The sequence below is a fragment of the Canis lupus genome, chromosome 2 (assembly GCF_048164855.1).
Source record: "Canis lupus baileyi chromosome 2, mCanLup2.hap1, whole genome shotgun sequence".
Taxonomy (NCBI): Eukaryota; Metazoa; Chordata; class Mammalia; order Carnivora; family Canidae; genus Canis; species Canis lupus.
In genome coordinates, this window is record NC_132839.1 from 58,954,593 (window position 1) to 58,982,407 (window position 27,815).

A 27,815-nucleotide genomic window follows, 5' to 3' on the forward strand; every position below is an offset into this window, starting at 1 on the left:
GCCCATTGCCAAGTCCTTCTGATTTTACAACTGAATGGGTACTGAGTGTGTCCACTGCTGGGACTGTAGCCTGAGCCACCAGGGTGGTCCTGATGGCCTCCTCGCTGCTCCTCCTCACTGCTCTTCTTCAGTACGTCTTGCATCCTCTCCTGCTTGTTGGTCCATTCTCCATGCAGTACATGAAATGAGATTTCCAAAACACCCATCTGATGGTTTCTTTCCCGTTTCAAGTGTCTCTGGGGCCTCCTGTTGCCCTGGGGGGGTGGGGAGATGTGAACACTCCTTACAAGGCTTTTCCTGACTTGGTTCTGTGTGTCTGTTTTCAGGTATTTCCACTCCCCCACTGTGTAACCTGAGTTCCAGCTGCTCTGAGTGTGTTTCCCAGCTCTGCTTTGCTTCCTTTACCACTGGACCTTTGCACACACTCTTCCCTGGACAGCAGCCACTGGGGAGTTTAATTGTTAACGAGCAGTCAAAGAGCTGAAAGCAAAACAAGCCAGGAGCACTATTTTGTCAAATGATGACTCAGACCTGCCTTAAAGATGTATGTTTGACTAAGACTTAAGTAGTGGCAAGGAACCGCAGAGCAGCTTTGTGCGATCGTCTCTCAATTTCTGCTTCCTTCCAAGCTAACTCTGTAGCCTACAAAATTGACATAATGGGGCAGGAGAGGATAAGGTCATGGGGCTCATAGTGAGGGGGGTTGTCATCTGCTTTGTGACCTTTGTTTCCCCTCTATGATCCAGTCCTGCACTCTGCTAGAAGTTAGGCAAAGGTATACACAGATCTACCTCCCTCCTGTCCCACATTTGGTAGATTGGAGGAACGCCAGTATTGGACTAGAGGAACGTCCAACATTGTTGGACCATGGCATGTCTTCAGGGGCAGAGATTGCAAGCGTTTGAAGACAGTGAGACAGGAAGGGGTGTGACACATCTTGGGGAGTCGCCCAGGCTTGTAAGATGAGACTGAGGCCTTGTTCAGACTTAATGTAGCTGCTTCTCCAGACTTGCAGGCCTAGGGCTGGGACCCAGGACCATCCAGTTCTGTCTGAGTCTGAGAGCTGCTCCTCCAGTGCTTGCATCACCTTGGAATGTCCTGCGGAAATTCCTGTCACCAGTTCTTCAGGGACACAGCCCGTGGTCTTTGTACCAGCTCGGCCCACTGTGGAGTGTATTCCTTAGGTTCAGCTAAAGCGTGTCCATTTATGCCTTTGTTCTACTTGTATTTGAGGACAGCAGTGGGAAGAGTAAGGAAGAGACACGATCTTTCCCCTTAATCTAGTTGTGCTTCCTAGTTACGATAAGCTCTGTCCAAGTAAATGAGGATGGTTTTAGCACATGATTTGTCTCTAGAAGCTATTTGGTAAATAGTAACTATTCTTTTTTGTGTGTGGGGGGGAGACAGTGCACAAGCAGAGGGGAGGGGCAGAGGGAGAGGAAGAGGGAGAAGCAGGCTCCCTGCTGAGCAGGGAGACCGACATGAGGCTTGATCCCACCACCCTGAGATCATGACCTGAGCCAAAAACCAGGAGTCAGACACTCAACCACCAGAGCCCCCAGGCACCCCTTTTCTGAAACTCCACAGAATATAGGAAACTATTTGCTCGGATCACTGTGTTAGGGCTGTTTTGTTTCTTCCTGGAGGCTCTCTGGGAACTCATACCTTTGTGTGGGCACCTGAGACATAACTTGAATGAATGATCCTAATGAAGGCTGTCTCGTCCTCAACCAGAACATTTTAAAGTAATTGAATGGGATGTTGTCCATAACAAGTGTCACGTCCTTCTCGGTTGCTTGTGATCGCTGCTTCTGGGAGGGTGAGGGTTGGTTCACTCAAAGTAATTCCCATTAAATTGACCTCATTTGTTTCTTTAATAGGATTGCATGGCCTCAGAAAGAAAATAATGAGGGTGGGTGTGAAATTCATCCAGGTATTTGACAGAGTCATGATATCCTTGAGGATAAGCTGAATACATTTAGATTGGGTCATAAGACTTCATCCAGAAAATATTTATGGAGCACCTGGTCAGCGTGGGGTGTGATGGGGGCAGGGCGGGAGGCAGGCCTGGTCCCCGTCGCCGCGAAGCTGATGACCCGTGCGTGGTCCCTGCTGACATGGATTTGTGATTTGAGAGGGCTCTCTCCTCTCTGCTGTCCCGTTCAGTGCTTTGCTGCCATTTCGATGTCCCACTGACCCCAGATTTCAGTATGTCTGGCTTCACCCTTCTTATTCTCTGTGTCTTTCCCCTTCCTATGGGTAGACAGTTTGCGAGACTGTGATTATCATATAATATCACATATCACATATTATATATCATGTGTTTCCACCACCCATCCAGTTTTCAGATATCGCCAGATTTTTCCTTGTAATGTTTTTATCACCTGCCTCTAATCCCAGTTATGGGGGGAATCTTTTGTCTACAGTTTTGATTCTTCAGATTAGTTCCATTGGAATAAACTCCAGATCGGTTTCTTGGACATAATGACTTTCCTGAAATTCATTTTGTGGCAGGTCCGCCACCCTGTTTGGGCCTCTCCCTGGGCAGACCCCAGCTCCCACTAGGTGATTTTTGCCAGCCGGAGGGACACTGAATACAGTTTACGTATGGAGGTCACTCTCTGGTCCTCCTGTCCTTCCCTGTAGACTCTCACTTCTCTCTGGTGCTGTCCTTCTTCTTCAGCCATAGGGGTCAGCTGGACTACCATGTCTGGAGCCCAGAACACAGATGGGAATCACATAGGCCTGGGCCTGAGTTCTAATTTTGCTCCTTTCTACTGTATGGCTAGAAAGGTCACATGTAGCCTTGAAACCTCAGACGTCTTGAGACCCTGGGGATGGATGTCACGGCTACCTTGTAGTGCAATGGGGAAGCTGGCAGGGGACCATGGTGGTGGCCTGCTCCGTGTGGGCATCTGTCTGGCTACTTTGTATTGTGTACTGCTGTGTACCTGTCTCCCGAGAGTGTGCTGTGTGCCCCACGGTGACCCTGTGCCCGCTGTCTCTCCGGGCTGGGGTGTCTCATGGAAGTGTCTGTTAGTCCAGTGCTTGAGAGTGTTGCCTTTGACTCAGGCCGACCTGAGTTTGAATCTAGGCTTTACTGTTTGGACAAGTTACGTAACATCTTAAAGTACGAATTTCTTTCATGTGAAAATTGCAGATAATGGCAGTGCCTGTGTTGAGAGGATGGAGTGGAATGTGTGTGAAGTGCCTAGCATGCTCCTTTGTGTAGTTGGGGCTCAATGTGTGGCAGTTGGCCATTTGTGAGCTCAGCTGCCTTTTCTTTTTCTTTCTTTTTTTTTTTTCCAGCTGCCTTTTCTAAACCTTCCTTGGCTGCACCCAAAACCTCACTCCCCTCCTGCTCTAATGCCCACTCACCTGGCATCTAACATATACCTTGTATTATTTCTCCTTGGGGATACATTTCTTTTATTGCTGTTAGACTTTTTTGTAAAGATTTATTTATTTATTTGAGAGAGAGAGAGAGTGTGCGCATGCGTACGCATGCAAACAGGGGGAGGTGCAGAGGGAGAAGGAGAAGCAGACTTCCTGCTGAGCATGGAGCCCAACATGGGTCTCGATCCCACAACCTCAAGATCAAGACCTGAGCCAAAATCAAGAGTCAGATGCTTAAAGTGACCAAGCCACCTAGGTGCCTCTTATTGCTGATAGATCCTATGATATTGTGACTTACAATAAGAAATATACCTATTTGGTCTTTGGCTCTGGTTTCTGGCACGGAGGCTTCTAAAACCCCTGTAATTTCCTTAGTGATAAGAGTGATAAACATGTCTCGATTTTAATAAAAACATCTTTCAATGCCACCCGGGTTTGTGTCAATGAGATGACAGTTGGAAGGCACTGAAGGGTGGGGGCTGTTAGTGGGAGGAGCGAGTTGTGTCAGCAAGGTCTGGGATTCCCAGTTTAGGGATGCCAGTGATCAGTTATGTAATCCATTCTGTCTATGCAGCGAAGCCTCAGCATGACCTGACAAGGACCGGTTAGCTCCCTGCTTGGGGAACACCTGGCCCTGGTCACAGAAGCTCCGCCCCCTCCCCACACCTGCCCTCTGTGCCCCTTCCATCTGGATATTCCCGAGTGACCACTTTCATGATCATCCAGTACTCTAGTGAGGGAAATGTCTCTCTAAGGTCGGTGAGCAACTCACAGGCCCAGGGAGGGGCCATGGGTCAGAGGCACAGATGACCACTAGGACTTGTGATTGGTGTCTGAGAGGGGACAGTCTTGGGGGACCGAGTCCTCCCCCTGTGGATTCTGATGCTGTCTCCAGGTGGGCAGTGTCAGAATCGATTTAACTGTAGGACGTTGGCCGGTGTCAGTGAGTTGCTTGGTGGAAAGAACACACACCAGAGACTGGGATTCTGGAAGACCAGCCCTCCTGATTCCTCGTGCTCTGAAGGCATCATGTGGTGCTCATTGTAGACTTGAGTCGAAGTTTGTAGAGGTGGGGCCAGTACTGAGATTATCATGAATCTCGAGAACACTTATGTAAATTGACAGATGAGCAGTGTTTTATATCCCTTCAAGGAAAGTCAGGTTTTAAAAATAATTAGAAGACATACACAGGGGCACTTAGACAAGTTTGTCAGAAATAGCTGTTGTATAAGACACTAGGAGTTTTTATTTGGTGTTTGTGACTGAGGGGTTCACATCAGTCTTGGGCTGCAGGGACCTTGGAACTGGTCTTGTCCTGGTGCTGGTTTGGGGATGCTGCAGAGCTAAGGTCGACGTGGAGTGTGACAGCCACCTGTCTGCTCTTGGTGCTGCACCTGGTCGGGCGCTGAGTCTGCACGCCGACCTCGGGTCTGTGGGTCTCGGCTTATGTAAAAGATGGTGGTACCTGGCAGGTGTACCAGGGAGTCTGCACGTACCAGGCTCTCAGTGCTCTCTGTGTCAGGGAGGGGGAGAGAGGAGCCGTGGATGGACTGCTGCTGGGCCAGGTGAGTGGGTGTGTGGCTTGTGCTCTGGAAACCCGTGTCCACGTCATAATTCAGAACTGGATTGTGTCTCTCAGATCACAGGGCCGAGTGAACCCTGGAAAGGCATCTGGGATTATCCAGCAGCACCGTGAGGACTCCCAACACGAGTCTCTGGAGGCAACTGGCACAATGTGAATTTTTTTGTGTGTTTAATTTTCCTAAGCCAAGAAATAAGTAGTTCTAACATCTTTCGTGGTTTGATGTTCTGGTGGGATGTATGGCAACAGCTTGTGCTCTTACTGGAAGTGGTGTTTCTAGACCTTTAATGTGTCTCTTCTTCTTCACAGAAATCCCCTTCACTCATTTTACATGGACTTTCACAATAAGTTGTCAGGACTAAACATCAAGTAGCTGTAGTTGGGAGGGCATCCCCTGTGGTGGTGTGGGGGTTTGGGGTGACCTGTGTGTGGGCTAACAGCTGCCCCCAGAGGTCGGCTCCGCAGGATGGGGAGGAAGCCCCACAGTCTTCATGCATCTTCATGGTGTTCACATAGGTGGCCGGGACTGCCTGAGGGCACATGGGCAGTTGATGAGGTTGGTCATCTGTTCTCCTGCTTCCCCTCCAGTTCCTGTGGGAGGGCCAGTTCTCTTCCCAGTGCCTCACTCTTGAAGATGCTGGACCAACAGGCGGGCTTTCTCTGCTTCGGCTACATTCTGCATGAGCGACCTTCATGGAGTGGGCACCCTGGGGACTGGGTTCCTGGGCACACTGTCCTGCTTTCCCATGGAGGAACCTGTGCTCAGTCACTGTATCTGAAAGCACACTGGTCTTCAAGTTCAGATACCTTTTTTTTTTTCCTTAAAGATTTTGTTTACTCATGAGAGAGACAGGCAGAGGGAGAAGGAGGCTCCCTGTGGAGAGCCCAATGTGGGACTTGATCCCAGGACCCCAGGATCACACCCTGAGTCAAAGGCAGACACTCGGGATCCCTGGGTGGCTCAGCGGTTTAGCACCTGCCTTTGGCCCAGGGCGCGATCCTGGAGACCCGGGTTCGAATCCCACGTCGGGCTCCTGGTGCATGGAGCCTGCTTCTCCCTCTGCCTGTGTCTCTGCCTCTCTCTCTCTCTCTCTCTCTCTCTCTCTCTCTCTGTGACTATCATAAATAAATAAAAATTAAAAAAAAAAAAAGGCAGACGCTCAACCACTGAGCCACCCAAGTGCCCCAGACACTTTTTTCCAGTCACTGTCAGGTAAACACACAGGAAGAACCTCCAAGGCATTTGTTTGAGTGACAGGTGTGTGCTCTGTAGGCTTCTGGGTTCTGTCCCAGGACTGTCTGCTTTATCTTTTGCAGGACAACTTCAGAGCATATTCTCGGTTCACAGCGTGGTGCTGTTCCCTTGTTAACTCCCAGCCCGTTCAGATTAAAAGATCATTTTATAGAGGTCATGGCCTGTTCTTGCCTTGACACATGATTGGGTTTAGCACTCTACGCTCTTGTGATGATGCATCTGGCATCCTGGCCCCCGCCTTGGCGTCACTTCCACGACTGGCCCAGGTCACTTGCAGCTCCTCATCCCATATCTTCAGGGGCTCAAACTCTTTCTCTTATTCAGTTTTTATTTTCTGGCCTTTAATAAAAACATTAGAGTGTTTATCAGGCTTATGGCTGTTTCTGTAGACGTTCAGCTCAGAGTAGATGCAGACTTTTTCATAGGGATTTGAATTAGGAAAAAGGAAATTGTTTTTAGTTTAGCCTTGCGATCCTTCAAGGGAAGCCTGCGTGCAAACAGGTGCCACTGTGGGTCCATGTGCCTGCAGACAGCGCCTTATCTTGCCGAGGTGCTTTCCTCGTCTGTCCGTCTGTCGCCCCCAGGGGTTAATGGACAGTCGCAGGCACACACCCAGGTACTCCGTCACCTCCCTCTGGGTCACCTGTCCTGCGGGCAGGAGCCAACACTGTCTGTTTCTGTGAGTGCCGTCAGCAGCGAATGCAGCCTGTCTATATTCTTCATGATAATGTCTCAGAAGGTAACAACATTGGATGTTCCTTTATGATACGTTATGATGTGTTCTTTCTTGAAAAAGGGCTTAGAGAATTTCTCCCTTGAGACACAAGGGTAAGAGGTACATGAAATGAAATCTCCCCTTTGCCTGTCATGACCATATGTGCCAGGCTGCCGTTCTGCAGACACAGGGACTCAAGCTCTCATCTCGACTGTATTCCTCTTGTGCCTGAAACAGAAGTCCACCTTCTGTAGTGGGATAGTAGAAAGAGGACAGAGGTGTGTCTGTCACTGTGCTTCCTCATTTTGAGGTCTCTTTGCTGTCATCCTGACGTGCCCCTGGTCTCTGTCAGCCCTTTGGGATCTTAATTGTCCATTTTTAAGGCTAAGCTGAAATGCTTCTCCTCCCAAATATAGTGACTTGGCTGCTGAATGGCTCCACATATGGTGCTGTCAATATCAGATAAATGGTACCTGTATGCACTTACTGTAAATACAACATAAGCGTGGCTTCAAAAACCATATGCTGTAAATCTGTCTGTCACCCCGAAAGTTTACTCCCACTCTCCTTATTATTAACTATTATCATTATGAGAATAATGCTGGCAACTGTCCCAGCTGACAGGCCATGCTGCTAGCTACAGGTGCACTGCCGTGTGGCCCGCTCCACCTCCAGAGTGTCGCCCACCTGGCTTTGCTGCATCTTTCCTCCTGCTCCCATTTAATTAACTTCTATTTTTTATCTTTTTTGATTATCACATCCCTACTCTCCTGTGGTTTCTTTTCTTTCTGACTCTTCTTCATTTATTTTCATTCTTTCCTGTTTGTTAATAAAAAACATTTAAACCTTCTAATTCTTTCTTCTGAGCGTAGCTTTAATGACATTCCATGGATTTTGACATGTCATGTACTTGGCCCCATTATCTTCTGTTTTATAACAATAGTACTGGATGCTTCACTGGCTCAGGAGGCAGCTAACGTAATTTTAAAAATTTCTAAACTGTTTTGACCACTTTGGAATTTCATTGCTCTGTATTAAGGGAGTATTGACACATAGAATTTATCATTTTCAAGTTGATTAGTGCTTTTTTTCTGGGTTACACGTTTTGCTTACTGCACTTGAGTTGAGAACTGCATTTGGCTCTAAGAAACAAACCCTGTGGGATGGGCTTTACACAAGGAAAGGAGTTACTTTTATTTTCATGCCATGAGGACTTTAGCAGCAGTGGTGGTTGGTATCGGCCCCCTCAGGATAAGGATGCCAGGTGTGCATTGGTCTTCCTGGCCTTCTTCCTGTGGTTACAGAACAGCTGCACAGATCCAGCCATCACGTCTGTATTGGGCTCGAAGATGGAGGAATGAAGCAAGGGGCATTGGTTGAGTCTGCTTTAAGGAGCTTCTCTGAAAACCCATACATCTCATGGACTTAAACTCTGATGACTCCTGTCCATAAAGGAGGAGTAGGAATATACTTAAAAAAAAAAAAAAAAAAAAAGTCCTTTTTTAAGAAGTCATGGTTCTGGTAATAGGGAAGTACAGGCAGGGTGGGTACCAGGTCGGTAGCACTTGCTGCCCATGAGTGTTGCGTAGGCTTGGAAAGTCCTGTCTGGGTGTGGGGACGGGGCGGGGTCTGTAGCAATACGTGCACACACAGATTGCCACACTTGTGAAGTGTGTTTCTGTGTGAAGGTAGGAGCCCAAGAGGGTTACCGTTCTGTCCTAGTGCAGTGAAGGTTTTGTTCATTTCTTTAATTGTTAACATGCTCTGTGTCTGTGTTTCTTAGCACTAGAGAGTTATCATCTGTTATGGTCAATTGTGCATTTTTTAAATGGAGGGAAACCAACCCTCTTTTTCCATGAAAAGGCTAATGTCCTGAATTTTTCCTTATTACCGATTTTGCTCCGTGCGTTTGAGTGTGCGTTTGGTTCCCCCTTACCGTGATCTTCAGCGCCCTGGTCTGTGGGCTGTGTCCCCTGTGAACAGCACGTGGCTGGGTTTCTGGATTGCTCTTGACTGGGAGTCGTTTCTTCCTTCCGGAGGGGAGTCGGCCTGCCCTCTGTTTCATGCTAACTGGTGCACTTGGCCTTCCTTCTGGTTACTTCTGCCATCTTGGATTCTATTTTGGGGGGAAAATGTGTTTTTCCACTTGCGTTCCTTTGTGTCCTTCCCCTCTAGAGCTTGGAGCTGCCCCCTTATGCCTGTTGGTTACTGTGAAACACCTCTCGAACCTTAGATTCTCATGAGCTTTATCCAGAGGACGTCTGTTAACTTTACTGCTTGTAAGAGATAAGAAAGTGAATGTGTTTATTCTTCCCAGCATTTATCAAAACAAACTGGGATTTTAAAATCATTAATAACTCGAAGATGTGTATCTATTCCTTAAAGTGTAATGTTTTTGACGTTTGGTTATTTTCTTAGTACGTTAATAAAGGACAATCTTTTAAACTCAACTCTAAATTCTCCTGGGTCCATGGTTCGCTACTTCTGCTTTTAAAGCATCCCTTCCTCATTCTTGATTTCTATATTTTTATTGTTTTTCTGGTCAGATGGAGTATGCCTTTACATGAATTTTTCCAGTGTGGTATTTTCACAAGGCTTTTATTCTTGAAGCTGGCCCTCTGTGTACACTGGTGAATTCTTGCACCCAGATAGAATTCTTGGGTCGCCCTGGTTTTTCCACTCATCATTCTAGACCAGGGAGCTGCACACATTTTCTGGCCGGTGCCGTGTAGTAAATGTGAGAGGCTTGCAAAAGTCTTGCCATGGGGTTTGTGGACTCCTGAGTGAGGTTGTGGTTCCATGACTCAGGAGGAAGGGCAGAGTGGATGCAGGAGGGGAAGGGGTGTTTGGATGGACAGCCCCAGGCCGGCTGTGACCTGGCGGGTGGTTTCGGGCTGACTCCGTGTCGGGGACTCACAGGCCTGGTGAAGAATCATGCATGTGCTACATTTGGGGTTGAACCTCATTCCGGAAGTTTTGGGGAAATCCCGAAATACTTTAATTGGGGGAGTGATGTGGACAGTCTGTGTTTTGCAAAGATCATTCTGCCAGCTGTAAGGGGGGTGGGCTGGGGAGACAAAGACCAAGGAGACTGGGAACCTGAGGGAGTAGGAGGGAAGAGAACTGACTGTCCCTGGAAGGATAGAGAGGACACACGAGTTCTGATCACAGCGTAGTTGCAGGCCCTGGTGACTGAGCACTCCAGGCCGCGGGGGCACAGCCTGGCTCTGCCTTCAGGGTATGGTCCTATTAACTGAGCCGGGGGTCAGGAGGTCTGGGGGCAGGGGCTGAACCCTGTTGAAGTGGCTCTGGGGCCTCCAGGAGATGCTGTAGGTAGCTAGTGGGATGCATAGGTCAGGAGGTTAGGAAATAGTTACTGATGCAGGAGTCACTTCAGCATGTCTCCACTGCACCATGGTAAAACCCGAGGCTATAAACGGGAGCCAACGGTAGATGAGGCTGTGACAAACATGGGCCAGACGTAGTCGTTTCCCTCTCTAGATGAGGTTTTCTCAGATTGCGTGTTTTTGATGTTATTTCTTAGGTTACTATAGTTTGTGAAAGTGGAGAGAAAAACATAGATATACATTTGGAAAGGGTTAGCTGCAAGGAGAAGAGAGAACCCTGAAGTCCATGGAAATGGGCGTTAGCAATGTGCTAGGCGTCAGAGGCCACAGATAGAGTCTTTTTTCACATGCCTGCTTTTGCCACCGAAAAGGCAAGAGGGAAGGGTTCTGGAGTAAGGAGCCGTGTCTCTGGGCGAGACAATCTTTCGTTAGGACTGATGCGATGGATGGACGCGGCTAGTGAGATGCACAAGAACCGCCCTGCCACTTACCCGGATGCTTGCGGTTCCTCTGTCCCCGAGTCATCGTTAGCTGTGCGTTAGCTGCACATTCAGTTGGCAAAAAAGTACAAGGAAAAGCCACCCCTGGGCAAGACTGGCATCTCTTGTGTACCCTGTAGGCTTGACAAGTAAAATTAAAAAATGCTGAAGGCAAGGATGATTTTATATATGTTACTTGTTTGTTTTTTGCTGGTGGGAAGGTGGCTTATGTGCGTGCATGCCACCAATCCTGACGTAAGGATATGGTCTTGGAGTGAAAGAAGACCTGGAATGTATGGAGACTGATTCTCAGCAGGTGTCCTGGTCTATCCATGCTAACCATACCCTGTTTCCATGTGGTTTGTTGTGTACGAGACAGATGAGAAAGGACAACCCCAAGTGGTAGAGCAACGGTTCCTTCATACCTTCGTGAGTAATTACACGCTCAGGGTAAATCATCCCAGTGGTTTTTTTTTTTTTTTTTTTTTTTTTTTGTGATGGTCACAGAGAGAGAGAGAATGAGGCAGAGACACAGGCAGATGGAGAAGCAGGCTCCATGCACCGGGAGCCCGACGTGGGATTCGATCCCGGGTCTCCAGGATCGCGCCCTGGGCCAAAGGCAGGCGCCAAACCGCTGCGCCACCCAGGGATCCCATCCCAGTGGTTTTGTAAGGGAGATGCAGAGGAGTCAAAGTCTACCCTCCGTCAACCCCACCCCCCAGACCCGAGCACCAGGAACATATTTGGGTACCCTTCTCTCTCCGTACATGTGCATTCTTTTTAAAAACTGTATGCACATCGGATGATGCTCTATATTCTGTTTTATGTTTTGGTTTTTCACTTGTTAGTAAACCTTAGAATTACTTGCATACCTACACATGGTGATCTGCCTTAGTGTTTTAAATGGTTATGTAGCATTGAGGTACTCTAATTCTTTTAACCAATCCTCCATTAGTGGACATTTAGATTGCTTCCATTTTTAAAAATATTACCAACAACAGCAGAAAGAGCACCCTGATATATTTTAGCATACCTACACAAATAACTCCAGATGGTCAGCTCTCAGCAGTGCCATGGGGACAGAGTCTAAATTTTTTTTTTAATTTTTTATTTATTTATGATAGGCACACAGTGAGAGAGAGAGAGAGAGAGAGAGAGAGAGAGAGAGGCAGAGCACAGGCAGTGGGAGAAGCAGGCTCCATGCACCGGGAGCCCGACGTGGGATTCGATCCCGGGTCTCCAGGATCGCGCCCTGGGCCAAAGGCAGGCGCTAAACCGCTGCGCCACCCAGGGATCCCCAGAGTCTAAATTTTTATAGATGTTTTGATATTGCTTTCAGAATAGGCTGTGCAACTTTGCACAGCCACCACCATCCTGGAAGAGGATTGTTTCCCTTCACTGGATGGATGGACAAGTGAAGGCAATAATGAATGTCCATGCACTCATGGTCAGTCCCCTGTGGTATGGCAGTCACAGGCGATGCCCTAAAAAGGCCGCACGGGAGGCGGGGACCTGTGGCCACTGGAGTTCAGTTTACTGAGGAAGAGAGGGTGAGCAGTGATTAAGTGGGGCGGGGCGGGGGGGTTGGCCTCCGAGGGAGCTGGGTTTAGTCTCTTGTTCTGTCGCAGACTGGTTGAGTGGACTTTGAGAGTCCTCTCATCCCTCTGAATCAAGGCTCCTCGTTTGGAGATGCAGATAATGGTGCTTGCTCTACTGACATGATGTGAATAAGAAAATTTGGATAAGGTGTGTACAGTGCCCGTGATGTAGTAAGCACTTGGTGGCAGCAGTGATACCCATCGCACGTGGGACGGTGGTTTCAGGCCTGGCGACAGTGACCTCCATGGGGAGCATTGTAGGGGCCCAGGGCGGAGGAGGGCACTCTTTGTCTGACATGTCTGGGGAGACGTAGCTGAGCCAGGTCTTCAAGTGTGAGTCATGGCTCACCATGAGATGGTGTTGCAGGAAATACAGCAGTAAGATTCCCAGGACAGGTGCGTGACAGGTGCGTGACCAGCAGGAAATCCACTCTAGTAGAAATTGGTTAGCAGTCTCAGAAGAAACCCATTGGGGCATCTAATGACCCATGCTGCTTGAATTCTCAGCCTTCGAAAGGGACTTGGTGTTGTTGACTCATCATTGTTTCTGGTTTTGTGCTGAAGAATGAATGAAAAGAGGAATTCCCCAATCTTGTTTTATTTTATTTTTTTTAAGATTTCATTTATTCATAAGAGACACACACACACACAGAGGCAGAGACACACAGGCAGAGGGAGAAGCAGGCTCCATGCAGGGAGCCCAACGTGGAACTTGATCCCAGGTCTCCAAGATCACGCTCTGGGCTGAAGGCAGATGCTTAACCGCTGAGCCACCCAGGCTGCCCCCAATCTTGTTTTAATCTCCTTCTTCCTTCTTTAAAGAATTGCAGTGATTAACATGCGTGCCTTATGGAAAATGTGAAAATACATAATGGCTATATGTTTTTTAATCTGCCTTTCATAAAGTACTGTTCGTTGCCCTATTTATTTTGGGGAATAAATATATATATATTTTTCATCATTTTCTTTCCAGTTGGTAACAGTTCTTTATTAAATTTAGCCATTAGTCTACCATACATACTGTAAATATTCTTTTCATTTTCTTTTTAATTTTGTGTATATATCTGTTTTGAGGAATATAAATGTATTAAAATCTTATTAGTGAAATCAGTCTTTTCCTTTATGATTTTCTGCCTTTGGCTTCATTTTTAGGGAAATTTTCTTCATTCTGGAGAATATATAAATTTATGTTTTATCCTAGTACTTTATTTTTTTCAATGTTAAAATATGAATTCCTTTTGAATATGTGTTGAGGTATAGGAAAGGAACCTAAGTTCTTATTTAAAAAAATAGCCATGTGTCACAACAGCATTTAATAAATAATCTACTCTCTTTCCTCTACTTTGAAGTGCCACTGTTTTCATGGCCTGCATTCTTGCCTATTTTTGGGTCTGTTCCTGGGCATGTTGGTCTTCTCCACGGTTCTCTGCCTTCCTGGCGCTGGCTCATGATGTGTGCAGCCGTGTGTGCTCCCCCGGTGCACTGTGATGCCTCGGAGAGGGGGTCTGGGTCTCTGCAGTACCTAGTTTAAAAAACTTAGCCGACTGTTCTGAACCATTGATTTTTGAGATTCACTTTAAAATTATCTTGGCAGTGTCCCTTTAAAATTATCTTCTGTTACACGTTATGAGAAATCCAAATCTTGTAGGATTTTGGTTGGAATTGTGTTAGATTTTTTTATTAGTTTGTGGGAAATAAACTTCTTTATGACATCGAGCTGTCTGTAGGAGCATGGCCTCTTCCGTTGTCCCAGGCTCCTTCTCTGATCCTCTGTTGATGTGTTTGCTCTGCATCATATTGTTTCTTCACATTGCCTGTTAAGTGCATTCCTAGGTGGTTAATAGTCATTGTTACCGTGAACAGAACATTTTTCCATTGTATCATCACGTTCTTTTGTAGGAAAACAGGAACATGGTTTCAGATTTCCAGATGGAAACAGAAGTCCTTTTTTCTTTTTTTTTTTAGATTTTATTTATTTATTCATGAGAGACACAGAAGGCAGAGAGACACAGGCAGAGGGAGAAGCTGGCTCCTCGCAGGGGGCCTGATGCAGGACTTGATCCCAAAACCTCGGGATCATGCCCCAAGCCAAAGGCAGATGCTCAACCACTGAGCCACCTAGGTGTCCTCAGAAGTCCTTGAAATCATGCTAAAGTTATTTTCTTCAACATTTTCTTAAGTCCTAGGAAATCAAGTCCTAGGAAATCAAGTCAATTTCATAAGAAGCCTGCATCGCTGATGACATGTTTTCAAAGTGAAGTGTGCAATGCTGGGTTTCTAAAGGCTGCTAGATTTCAGGGCGCTGAGCGGTTCCCCAGTTTATAGGAGATATCAGCGAGGGTCTGCGGTGGTGGCTTTATCTGCAGAATCCCGTGTTTCACCTCCTCATTTGGTGAACTGGCACAATGGGGGCACAACAGGGGACTTTGGAGACCCTCTGAGTCGGTGTGTCTGTCCTGCAGCCAACGGAGCAGAAACAGGCTGGAAATGACCAGTCCAAGGGCACACAGGCACGTTGGGGGGAGGCCAAAACCCAGATTCTTCTTGTCCCCAATTGACGGTAAAAATCAGCCACCAAAGTCACAGAGGAGAGGAGAGGTTCAGGCCCAACAGAGAAGTTATGCAACAGAGAAGCATGCAGTTCAATTTGGGGAGATATATATTTAGAGATTCTTAACAAATAGGATGTTAGGTTCTTGAGTTTTAATAGTTGGGTGAAACAAACTGAAACCAGCTAACTTTTGTTACCCTAATGTAGAATTACTGGATGTGATCTATTATCGTCCCATCCTTCCTCCTGACTGGGTAACACTTGTGTGTGGCCACTAGAATAACTCCGCACAGCCTCACTTGCCACGTCAGCAGGAGTGCCTGTGAACCATTCTGTTGCACCTGTGTCAGAACCTACCATCAAGGAGTCTGTGATCTTTTCCAGGAAAGACAATGAGCAATAGAAAAGTGTTTTGTGTTACACGTTATGAGAAATCAGGGCAAGGAAGCTAGATATACATTTACGGGCAGCATTAGACCACGTTAGGAAGTGGGCAAGATACGCGTTTCAGAGAAATCCCCTTCCTGTAGCCCGCGGCTCCACCTTCTCTAGGTCTGCTTGCAGAGAGTGTAGGGGGTGTTTAATCTGTAGGGCGGAGGCGGTACTGCTTCCTTGACACCAATGCCCCCTGGGCTTGGTGGGGTGTGGGCGAGAGCTCCTTGTGTTGGTCGGAAGGTGAAGGAGGTCAGAGAAGCTTGAGTCTTAGAGGAATGGTAGGAATCACCAGGGCGCAGACGCTTGGCAGGCAGGACGTGTGGGGAAGTCTGGAAAGCATGTTTGTCAAGGCAGGTAGTGAATAGGTTATATAGATCCCCCTCTCCTGAGGGAGTGTGTCCCACGTCCCTTGGGGACCCCTGCCTACACCCCCTCTCAGCACCCCAAATATATGATGTTCATTCATATATGTACATACATAGGATGAAGTCTAGTTAATACATGAGGCATAGAGATGAACAACAGGAACCCACAATGAAATACACAATTATAACAATATACTGTAATAAAAGTTACATGGATGTGTGGTGTCTCTCGCTCTCAGGATACCTGTGATTCTGTACTCAGCCCTCCGGCGACGGGAGAGTATGCAGAGCCTATGTGAGGAGCGGTGAGGGGAGGGCGCAGTTGCTGTGAGCGCTAGGCTGCTGCCACCATCTGGTACTGCATCTTGGGGGAAAATCACCTGCTCATGGCCTATGGTTGACCATGCAAGTGAAGGGGCAATCACTCTATTATCTTTAGAACTTAAGGTCAATCAGAGGAAGGCAAGATTGAGAGTAGATTGGGGCTGATTTGGTTTTAGATTCTTTGAGTTGGAGGTCCCAGCAGGAGATAATTTTTTCTAAACATTTTTGATACTTTTAATTTTGAAATAATTTATAAAAATAGTAGCGAGAGGTCCTGTGTTCTCTTCACCCAGCCTCCCTCCATGGTAACATCTCACAAAACTGCAGTAGAGTAGCAGCACCAGGGCATGGAGTCTTGCAGTAGCCTTCCAGCCTGACTCAGTGTCAGCCGTCTACATGTGTACTTCCCGATGTGCAGGATGCGTATGCGCATCTCAGTGCGCTTGTGCAATTGGACAGATTTATGTAACTACCACACAAATGCAGGACTTTCACTGCTATAAAGTCCTTTGTGCCACCCCTTCTAAAGATTTAAGAAGCTTTAGAGGAAATCCAGTTTTCTTGCTGGTTAAGTGGGGATATGTCGCTGATGTCCAGGGTCAGGGATAGGTTTGTGGCCTAGAGACCTGGCTGCCCAGGGTGCTCCCAGAAGACCTTCTTAGGTGTTGTTGATAGCACATGGGAAAGGCTGGCTGGGTTTTTATTTTGTGTGTGTTTGTTTTTGTTTTTAATGAGAGAGAGAAAATGAGCAGGTGAAGCAGCAAAGGGAGAGGGAGAAGCAGGCTTCCACTGAACAGGGAGCCCGATGCGGGACTTGATCCCAGAACCCCAGGATCATGACCTGAGCCAAAGGCAGATGCTCAGCTACTGAGCCACCCAGGTGCCCTAAATAAAGCCCTATTAAAAAAAAGAGAGACTTGGTGCAAAAGCAGGTGACAGGCCAGATTTGACCCTAGGCCAACCCCTGTACTTGGGTGGGGGGAACCCCCCGCTTCTTCCTCTTTGGTCCTTAGCACCTTGCTTGCTGTCCTTCACACAGGAGGCAGTTTTGTTGTTGTTTAGGGTGATGGTAATGATGATTTAAAAAATGCAAATCCAATTATCACTTCCGACTTTTAATAATTTAGTAAGACTTGGGCTTATTTTCTATATACCATGCTAACTAGCTTTGTGATATAATAAAAGATAGATCTAAGAAAAGAGCTAACATGTTGGCAGTACATCTTTGAACGGAGACTCAACATTTTTCTGAGTGTTCATAAAAATATTTTTCTAAAGGAAAATAGCTTTGCTCTGATTATAAGGATAGGATATACTTGAGCAGAGCAGAGAAATATAAAGAAATAACAAACAAGCTGAATTCCCCAAACCTGGAGGTAAGCACAATTGCAGGCATGTGTAAAGCTTTGCTGAACCGTCAGCGTGGCCCCTTCCCGACCCCTCCAGTGTCCGTCACCTGCATGGTGCTGGGGAGGGTCCCCCTGCATGCACCCCATAACAGGTGCCCTGGCTCCTGGCTCTTCAGCCAGCAGGAGGCACCCATGGAGACCAAAGGGTGCGGGAGGGTGAGGTGGATGTTTGCTCCCTCCTGCTCCCCTCTCACCCCAGTGCATCTTCTACTAAGAGCCTCTGCCCTGACAGCAGCCCCTCCCCCTGCAGCTCCCAGGGCCCAGGCTCCTGTACTCTTGTTCCCACCCCTCAGCCTTCAGGCCTGGAGCTGCCCTAGCTTCCCTTGCAGCACTGCCTGTGTGTTTGAGGGCGCAGGGGGTATACGCTGCCTACCCCCCTCTCAGCCCTCCCTGCCCCCTGCCCTCTCCCTTACTCTGCTCTCACTTTCCTAGTTGGACTGTGCTGTGTGTCCCTCCCTGTGGCCCTAACCTGATGATACAGGGTGGTGTCCATGGACCCCCCCTACCCCCACCCCCCGACACCCAGCTGAGGCCACTAAGGAGCACGTTCCTTGTCTGTTTTACCTCCCCAGGTGAGGAACAAAGGGCTTCCACCCACTGCAGGTGCTGGGAAATCAGAGCTCACATGCCAGCCCTGGCATCTACTGGCTGTGTGGCTTTGGGCAGGTCACATGCTCTCTTGAGCCTTGGTTTTCCCATCCGAGAAACAGGGAGAGTAACACCCCCCTCTTTGGGGCTCTTGGGGAGACTCCATGAGATTCTGCCCATTGAGGGCGCAGCACAGCGTCTGGCACATGGGAGATTTTTAAATGATGAAAGGGGTGCTTACAGAGTGACCCCACCTTCCCTGGTGTGCAGCAGATTCCCCTCCAGGTGGCTTTGGTGACAGGAAAGGCCCTGTGGAACAGGGAAAATGTCCCCGCAAAGCCGGGTTCAGGGACAGCGTGTGTCACAGTCCCCCTGGCTTCCTGCTTGGTACCGCCAGTACATTTCTAGCTGTGACAGCAGGTGGCTGTAGAGAGTCATAGCTGTCCTTGCAGGGGCCTTGTGCCACTAGGAGATCTGTGCAATCACCCCATCGTAGTCTTACTGTACAAGTTTTTGCATTAACTTGAGAAGAAATGACTTTCAGAGTCATTGTAAAGAGAACAGGTGTTATTTGTACCCAGAGTTTAGGAATGGCAGTGCTTACTGAGCACATGCTAGAGTCTTCACATGCTGTTTGTAGGTGGTAGTATTGTTTCCATCTCACAGAGAAGACACTGAGTTTTAGGAGGAGGTAAGTAATTTGATGAACATTTTTCTTCACCAGTAAGTGATAGTTAAGGGGCTCATGCACTGGCATCCTCTCTAGAAGTACGCTCACCTGCAGCATCATACCACTGCCAAGGCCCTTGTCCTACAAATGCTAGAATGTCGATACTTCAAAAGGGTTTTAAAGAAATTTAGGGGGGCGCCTGGGTGATTCAGTTGGTTAAGTGTCTGACTTTTGATTTTGGCCCAGGTTGTGATCTCAGGATTGTGAGCTCAAGCCCCATGTGTTGGGCTCCATGGTCAGCTGAGAGTCTGCTCGAGATTCTCTCTTCCTCTCCCTCTCTCTCTGCTCTTCCTTCTGCTCACAAGCTCTCTATGAGTAAATAAATACCTTAAAATAAAAAAGATGATTATTACTACAGTGTATTTGATTGTACATGGAGATCCCCAAATGGCCCAGCTGCATTGTGACCAAACACAGCAGAATGAATGAAGGTACATTTACAATGTAATAAAAAACCCAAACAGCTCTCTGCCTTAGGTGGTTTAGTTGCTTACTCCTTAAGAGCAGTATGCAACTGCAGGGAAATAAATGTTTGAAAATCCCGGTGGTTATATACAATGAGAAGCAGAGAATATTTGATGCTGTGAGCGCATAAACACTTTATCCCCTTGCATGCTCTGTACAGTGAAACCATGAAGAGGGAGTCAGGTGTGGGGGGGGTGGTTCCTGCTTCCATCTGTCCTTTCAGAGGCAACTATGGTGAGCTTCAAGCATCAGGTATTGATCTCTGGGAGTTCTGCTGCAAGAGCTGTCATGGATTATTGGTTTTGTATTTTATTTTAGGATTTCAGCTCGTTTGTGTTCCGGAGGCATGTTTCTAATCAGCTGTGGGGCCTGAGGAGTATCATGCAGCAGTTGGTTGACACTTGGTATTAAGAGTGTAGGGACTCTCCACTTCCTAATATGCTTGTCCATCATAGGTTTCAGGTCAAGGCAATTTTGACTGATGTCTCCTAGCTACTAAGTGCCGGCACTGAGGTGCAGGCCCCACAGTGTGTTGAGAATCCTGTACACTCGGCCTCTCCGCTCTGCTACCTGTAAGGTACAGGTGCTTCTGGTGCTTTCTCCGTCCCTTTGCCTGGTTCCATGTGCATCTCTTAGCATCAGGAGCCGTGTGTGTTGAATCTTCATCAGCCCGGGCGGCAAGGCCTCAGCTTTCTCTCCGAGAAGCTGATTGCCCTTCTGGAGGGATTTGACATGCTGCTCTCTTCTTCCTGAAACTCTTTCCTTATCTTCCAGGACAGGGTCAGTGCCCTGCAGCCCGCGGACCACACCTGGCCTGCCACCTGTGTCTGTGATAAAACTTCCTCAGAGCACAGCCATGCCTGTTTGTGGGCAGAGTACATGGTTGTGACACAGACCCCGTGGCCTGCAAAGCCTGAATTCCGTGTTCTCTGGCCCGTTACAGGAAGTTTCCTCGCCCTGTTCTACCACCTTGTCTTCCCCTGCCCTCCTTCTACACCCAGAGCTGAGAGGACGAGTGATAGCCTGTTCTAAGGGGAGGCTGGAAAAGCTCTGGCTGAAAAATCACTGAGTACTGAGGCATCTCCAGCCCTTTCCCTGCTGCCTGACTCAAGAAAGAGTGTGACATTTCTTAGTTAAAAGAGGGAAGCTCTTAGAGGGAAGCTCTTATCCTCAGCATAGCCTGGGTCTGGGCTGAGGCAGTCACAGGCACAACCTCGTCTAATTGTTGTGCCCAGCCTGCAGCGGTGGACACAGGTTCCAGCTGCATCGCCAGCTCAGGAGACGGAAGCCTGAAGCGTAGGAGCACAACCAGCCAAGAGCTGTGGGACCAGGGCCCAGGCCTCCACGGTGGGCTGCCTCCAGAGGGCACTGGTGCTTCAGAGCCAGCACGAACCCTAAGGCAGCCCATGTCTGAGTAGATGTACCATGGAGCTGGGCGACCGTCCTGAATCTTGGCCTGTAGTTCTGGAGTGCAGAATCACATTTGAAATCTAGCAAAACCGGGAGAGAGACACCCTCCAAGCCGTGACCCTGCAGAGGAGTCCTGTGACTCCCAGAGAGTACTTACTGAGCAGTGGGGTGCAGTCCAGGGGCCATGGGGGTGCTCTGAGGACTGCACAGGAGTGAACACATCAGGTGGGGTCTCCCCGTGTGTTGTACTGTGTCCCTGTCCTTTCTCACCGAGCATCTGGTGAAAGTAGAGCCATGCCAGCGGCTCATAGAGAATCTGGGCACAGACTGAGCGTTTTCACCTGTTCTCCTTGGTGAGTTTTGACTTTGCAGTGCGTGAGGGTAGGTCTGGGGTCCACCCTGTTAGCAGGTCGGCCCAGGGTAGGAGCAGCACATGCCAGGGGCACTTGTAAGCCTGTGTGTGACCATCAAGCCCAATCAGTGCCGTGCCTCTGGGGGACGGAAAGCCTCCAGTACTGTGTTGTGAAAGTGTGAGGAGACCAGGGAGTGCGTGGGGGAGGGGGAGGCATGCGTGTGACCGGTGGGGAGGACACAGCAGGACCTTCTAGTGACAGCAAGTAGATTTCCTTCCATAGCAAGGAAACTGTGTTTCGGGAAAACACTTGGATTCATCAGGTGGATACAGGCCAGATGGGGATTCCAAGGACCTGAGCTGGGACTGCAGGTGACCCTGTGGTTGAAGGGTGTGGCGATGCCCATCCTGTGGGCTGGGGGGTCCAGCAGCAACACCCCACACAGGATGTCTGGACCTGCTCTTACCACATCCTGTCACCCGAGAACACCAGAGCCATTCTCCTTGCTCACTCATAGAGCTCACGTTGAACAACCGGGCGAGGTAACACTTACACCATCTCATCCCATGATGTTGCCTCCTTGATCGAAACCCAGACTTTGGAGTTGCTACATCAGGGGTTGCCATGCTCAGGTTGGCCCGTTCTGTAGAGGATAGACGTGTCTCTCAGGCCTCCTTTGGCCTAGAAGTCTTATTCAGACTTCATGCATGAAGGGTACCTTGGACAGCGTTGTGGCGGTCTCGGAGATTCTGGGGCGGGGTGGGGTGGGGTGGGCGGGCAGAGACATGTCCTGTGAGGGACTAGAAATGGGTATTTTCTTGTCTGTCTCCTTCCTTCCTTCTCTTCCTCTGGCGGCCTGGAGGTGTGTCCTCTGAAATTCTACCATCTATTTTTTGTGTATTGACTGGTAGAAATCCCAGTTTCCTCCTGGCTTTCCTTTAGTATCTTTGCCTTTTTTTATGGAAAAAAATGTGGTAGATATAACATGAGATCCACCCTGTTAACAAAATGTAGGTGTGCGGTGCATGCTGCCCGTGGGTGTGGTGTTGGACAGCAGACCTTTGCTGTATCTCCTCATCCTGCCCTGCTGACGCTGGTGCCCACAGCAGCCCCCATCTCTCCTCCCAGCCTCCCGCAGCCACTGCAGTACGTTCTGCTCCTGGGGGTTTGGCTGCTTCAGGTGCCTCCTGTGAGTGACTCATGCAGCATTTGTTCTCCTGCACCTGATTTTTTTCCCTTCACCTGATGTACTCAGAGCTCCTCTAGGCTGTTGCAGGTGACTGACCGGAGTCCCTTCTTTCTCATGGCCGAGTCGTATTCCAGTGGATGTGCCACATTGTGTTTATCCATTCATCCATCAGTGGACATCGAGGTGTTTCTTCCTCTGAACTACTGTGAGTAGGGCTGCTCTGAACATGGGTGTACAAATACCTCTTCAAGATGGCAGATTTCAGGGGTGTTTTGGCTAAATACCCCGGAAATGGGACTACTAGTTGTTCTACTTTTAATTTTTTTAAGGAACTTTATACTGTCTTTCATAGTGGCTGTACCTTTTTATATTCCCAGCATCAACATACAAGGGTTCCAGTCTCTCCGTAGGCCTCACCAACATTTATTACTTATTTATTACTTACTTATTTATTACTTACGTATTTATTATTATTGTTTTTTTAATGGACATCCTAACAGGTGTGAGGTGGTATCTCATTGAGGTGTTGATTTGCATTTCCTGGATGATGAGTGATGCTGAACATCCTTTTATGTGCCTCTTGGCTCCTACACTGAATCGGGGAGACAGGAAATCTGAACAGGCCAATTACTAGTAACAAAGTTGGATTGGTAATCAGGAAACTCCCAACAGGGGGGCCTGCCTGGTGGCTTAATCAGTTGAGCGTCTGACTCATGATCTCAGCTCAGGTCTTGAGCTCAAGGTTGGGCTCCACTCTAGGCATGGAACCTACTTCAAAAACAAAACAACAACAACAAAAAACAACCAAAAACCAAAGCCAAAAAACTCCCAAAGCAGTCCAGGGCCAGATGGCTTACAAGGGAACACTACCAAACATTTAAAGAAGAGTTAATCCTTAGTCTCCTCAAACTATTCCAAAAAAAAAGGTTTCCAAATTCATTCCATGAGGGCAACATTTACCCTCACAACAAAACCAGATAAGGACACTACAAGCAGAAAATTACAGGCCAGTGCCCCTGATGAACACAGAGCAAAAATCCTCAGCAAAGTGCTAGCAAACCACATTTAACAACATGTTTAAAGGGTCACTCACCACAGTCAAGTGGGATATATCCCAGGGAGGCAAGGATGGCTCAATATTCACACATCTGTCACCACGGCACACACGTTCACAAAATGCAGAATAAAAGTCATGATCATTATAATAGTTGCAGAAAAAGCATTTGACAAAATTCAACATCTGTTTATGATGAAAGCTCTCAATGAAGTGGGTCCAGAGGGAACATAAGTCTGCATAGTAAAGGCATATAGGAGAGACCCACAGCCAACATCACAGTTGAAGGGGAAGACCAGAGCTTGCCCCAAAGTCAGGAACAAGACAGGATGTCCATGTTCACCACTTTTATTCAGCATAGTCCTGAGTTTTTTAGCCACTACAGTTAGAGAAGAAAAAGAAAAAGCATCCAGATTGGTATGGAAGAAGTAAAACTTCCTCTATTTGCAGACGACCTGATACTGTATATAGATAGTCCTACAGACTCCCACCAGAAAGCTGCTAGAATCGATAATGGATTTCAGTAAGGTCACAGGATACAAGGAATCCGCAGGAATCCTATGCCTGTTGGCCGTTGCTGGTCTTCTCTGGAGAATTGTCAGTTCAGGTTGTTGAATCTGGTGTTGTCATTTTGCTATTGAGCAGTGGGGATCACTTGGCCTGTACCTTCCATATCTTCATGCCCTGCCTGACCTGGCTGCCTTGCATGTTCTCTGATCCTCAGCGGGGTCCTTACACCCTGACTGTTCCCTCCTTGTCACTCTGCTCCTGCCACCTTTTCCTTACTCTCTGAAACGTACTCAAACCCAGTTTTGGCACCTCCATGCAAGCCTTGGTCCCACCAGGTTCCAACAAGCCCTTCCCTGACCAGCCAGCCAGGCGGGCTCTCCCTCTGTTGAAGCCTTCTAGAGCTTTCTGTCCTGTTGCTTTGGGGGCAGTTGGCAGAGCATGCCATGCATTGGAATAGGTGTTACACATGTGCTTGCTTTATTTTAGCTGAGCCCCATTCCCTAGAGGGGGAGGAAGCATGCCCCCGGAGGACTTTACAGAAAGTGCCCTGATGGACTCTAAAGAGGCAGGAGCCTCAGAAAAAAACGTGTGTGCGTATGCTGTACAGATGACAGAGCTGAGCTTCCAGCCCACGTCTGCTCGGCAACAAAAAGGACCCGGAGCCAGCAAAGTCTCTATGCACAAGCCGCTGTTAATCCCATGAGAGAAAAAGGAGCAGGACAGGGTCAGGGAGGGGAAAGGTCAGTGACCAGGGTTTGGGTTGGAAGAGACCAGCAGGTTTCACAGAAGGTCAGGACTGTGGTCTGAGGCGGGCTCTGCTGGGTTCTGGCAGGCACGGGTCAGCAGGTGTGTCCCGGGTTCAGCTTGCACTTCTGCAGGGACTCAGAGCAGCTATTGATGGCGGGGGGCCGGCCTAGCTGGCAGTATGAACACCGCTACCCTGAACACCCCGTTCCCAGCCCTGGTATGTCCTTGGCAGCAGTGCTGTGTGAGAGCTTCATCCATGCTAAGCTTCGGGTCCCCCAGAAGCCCCCAGGTGGCTTTCCAGAGGCCAAGGACCGGCAGAGGAAGGCTGCTGGGCACAGCCCTGAGTTGGACATGTGGTGTGGCTCATGATTAGTGCTGGTCTGTCATGCTCCCTGCTAGAGCCTAGAAGGGCTGTTCTGTGGGCCTCACAAAATCCATGCAGGTTCTCCACCTTGTGATCTTTGCCGCCTTCTTCATGAGGCTCCCCACACCTTCCACTGCCGTCAGATCTCTGCAGCCTCCAAGACCCTGCCTCATGCCCTGAGCCTTAGCAACCTGCTCTGTCTTGATGATGCCACAGAGCATCATCTGATGGTCCCTGTGTCCCTGGGAGGGTTCCAGCCAGAGGACAGCTAGGGGGCCCCGTGTGTACCTCTGGAATATCCCTGGCTGGCTCAGCCTGCTCTCATGTGAATCCAGGGAAGCTGGCAACCTGGCAGGCCTTGGCTCTCCAGTGGGAGGGGAAATGAAGTGGGTACCTTGGTGCTGGTAGCAGCTAACCTGCTTTGCTCACTGCCTCTCAGAACAGCTCTGTCCTTCCTGGCTTCTTTCTGACCCTTTCTCCCTCCTCCGTTTGTCATTATGCTGGGACATTGGCTCTCTAACCCGGCAGATAGGTAGGATCTCCTGGATTCTTTTTTTTTTTTTAAGATTTTATTTATTTATTTATTTATTTATTTATTTATTTATTTATTTATTCATTCATTCATTCATTCATTCATTCATTCATTCATGAGAGACACACATACAGAGAGAGAGAGAGGCAGAGACAGAGGTAGAGGGAGAAGCAAGCTCCCTGCAGGGAGCCCGATGTAGGACTCGATCCCGGATCGCGGGATCACGCCCTGAGCCAAAGGCAGACGCGCAACCACTGAGCCACCTGGGTGCCCCAGATCACCTGGATTCTTGAAAGAAAGATTAAAAGTTCCTAGTCTCTGTCCTTGGAGATTCTGTTTAGGTGTGGACGGGCTCTGGGAACCTGATGATTTTATACATATAGATGACCCTTGAACTACCTGGGGGATAGAGGTGCCAACCCTATATGCAGTCGAAAATCCATGTGCAACCTTTGATTCCTGCAGACCTAACCTGCTGATGGGCTCCTGGTGACCAGAAGCCTTGCCAATGATGTGAACAGTTGATGCTCACGTATTCTGTATGCTATTTGTGTCACGTACTGTGTTCTTAGAATAAAATAAGCTCTAGGAAGAGAAACATTAGGAAAGTCTCAGGAAGAGGGGGGTACGTGTATGGCACTGTTCTGTAGTGAAAACATTTCTGTATAATGACTTCCACAGGACAGACCCATGTTGTTCAAGGTACACACAGAACATCGGGAGGGTTGGATGATGGGCATGCGGGGTGCTGGGTGTTACGTCCTTCTCTGTTTGGCTCTGTACGTGTTGGATTTTCTAGAGTGCTCACACATTTCTTTAGCAATCAGAGAGGGGATCGATGTCATTCCAGAGTGGAACCCAGACTCCCGAGGGGTCGTCTCTTTCAGGGACCATTCACCCTCTTCACTGTGTCCTTGTCTCCCACAGGCGGATTGGATCTCATCTTCATGCCGGGTCTCGGCTTTGACAAGCACGGCAACCGCTTGGGCCGGGGCAGAGGCTACTACGATGCATACCTGAGGCGCTGTTTGCAGCAGCAGGACGTGCCGCCCTACACCATGGCCTTGGCCTTCCGAGAGCAGATCTGCCCCCAGGTCCCTGTGGACGAGAATGACATGAAGGTTGATGAAGTCCTATACGAAGAGTCCTCGACATAAAGCCTGATGCCTGCAGCTGACATCAGGGTTTTGCCCCAGAGAAAAGCTAGTCTGTCCCTTCTCCCTGGTCGGGACATCAGCGTGAATATGGACTGCTGGCTGCTTGCGTACCTGCAAAACACCTGATGTTAAATCACCCTCCAAAATCAGCGGTAGATTGTGAATGAACATGGGGGTGGGGACCACATGACCTGCAGCCATCTCTCTGGTCACCGTGACAGGCGTGTTCCTCCAGCACATGCCCCTTGTTTGTGAGGGGCTGTGGTCTGCCCTGAGTGTGAGAGCAAGGTGAACCCAGCTGCTTGGACATGGTCTCGGCAAGTCCCGTCGTGGGCCTGGTCAGCTTTTGGCAGACGGCTGAGGATCTGTCCATGTGTTTGTGTACAGGGTTCCCCCAGAATATTCTAGGGCTTCATCATGACTTTATCTGCTCACCCTGAGATTCTGTGTCCGATGCTTTGTAGGTTTGGATGGTTAGTGGACTGGACCCTCAGATGATTTAAATGCTCTGCTTCTGTCTCTGCTGTGCCGTGTGTCAGTCAATTATGAGTTGACGATCTGATATTCTGTCTGTTAGTGATTCTTTGTTTGCTTGTGGTGTCTGCTTTGGAAATGAAATGTGCCGTGGGCTGCACGCTGGCAGATGGCATCACAGCGAGGGAGTGGTGATTTTGTGCGGCAGGTTTGCTCGTGACCAGAAGCCCATGAGATTTCCTGAACACGGTGCTCCCCCCCACCCCCCGCCCCGCACTGCCTGCACCCGGTCCTGTGGCATTTGCCATCCGAGTGCTGCTGACATCCATCCCTTACCAGGTCCCATCCCATCCTGTCCGTCTGTCCTTGTGTCCAGGCTCTGGCGTCTCTGGGCCAAGTGAGCAGGCGACTCTCATCTGGCCTCTGCTGCCTGCAGTCTGGCGCTTTGCACTCTGTTCCCCAAATGATCTAAGTGACCTTCTGGAGCGTGAATCCGACGGGGCAGCAGCCCTGCTTGGAGGCTTTCAGGGGGCATTGGGGGCCTCCCGGGGAGTGGGGAGTGGCTGGATGCTTCTCCTGTAGGAGGTCCTTCCCCCTCGCTGATGGAGATCTCCCCCCTGAGCAGCATGGGTGTCTCTTGCCCCTTGCGCCTTGTGGGCATGCCTATGCCGCCAGCCATGGTGCCCTTTTTCCTCTCTAGCTGAAGCTCCCATCTCTCCTTTAAGACTCAGCTTAGGGTTACCTCTTCCGTGAGGTTCTCCTAGAGGCTCCTGGGCAGAGTTAGTG

The 27,815-nt window shown here is 48.8% G+C and overlaps 1 protein-coding gene across 4 annotated transcripts in view; it reads left to right on the forward strand.

The window, feature by feature from the left end:
* MTHFS (methenyltetrahydrofolate synthetase) overlaps window positions 1-27,117 on the forward strand; it is a 32,412-nt gene extending 5,295 nt beyond the window's left edge. For 3 of the 4 annotated variants that reach the window (XM_072802056.1, XM_072802077.1, XM_072802062.1), the window contains one exon: window positions 26,326-27,117. In XM_072802056.1, the coding sequence (XP_072658157.1) occupies window positions 26,326-26,555 (230 nt within the window). In that variant the 3' untranslated portion in view covers window positions 26,556-27,117. Of the gene's footprint in view, window positions 1-326; window positions 1,250-26,325 lie in introns of all 4 variants that reach the window. The other variant, XR_012019062.1, reaches the window with a different exon arrangement.
* The last annotated feature ends 698 nt before the right edge of the window (window positions 27,118-27,815 follow it).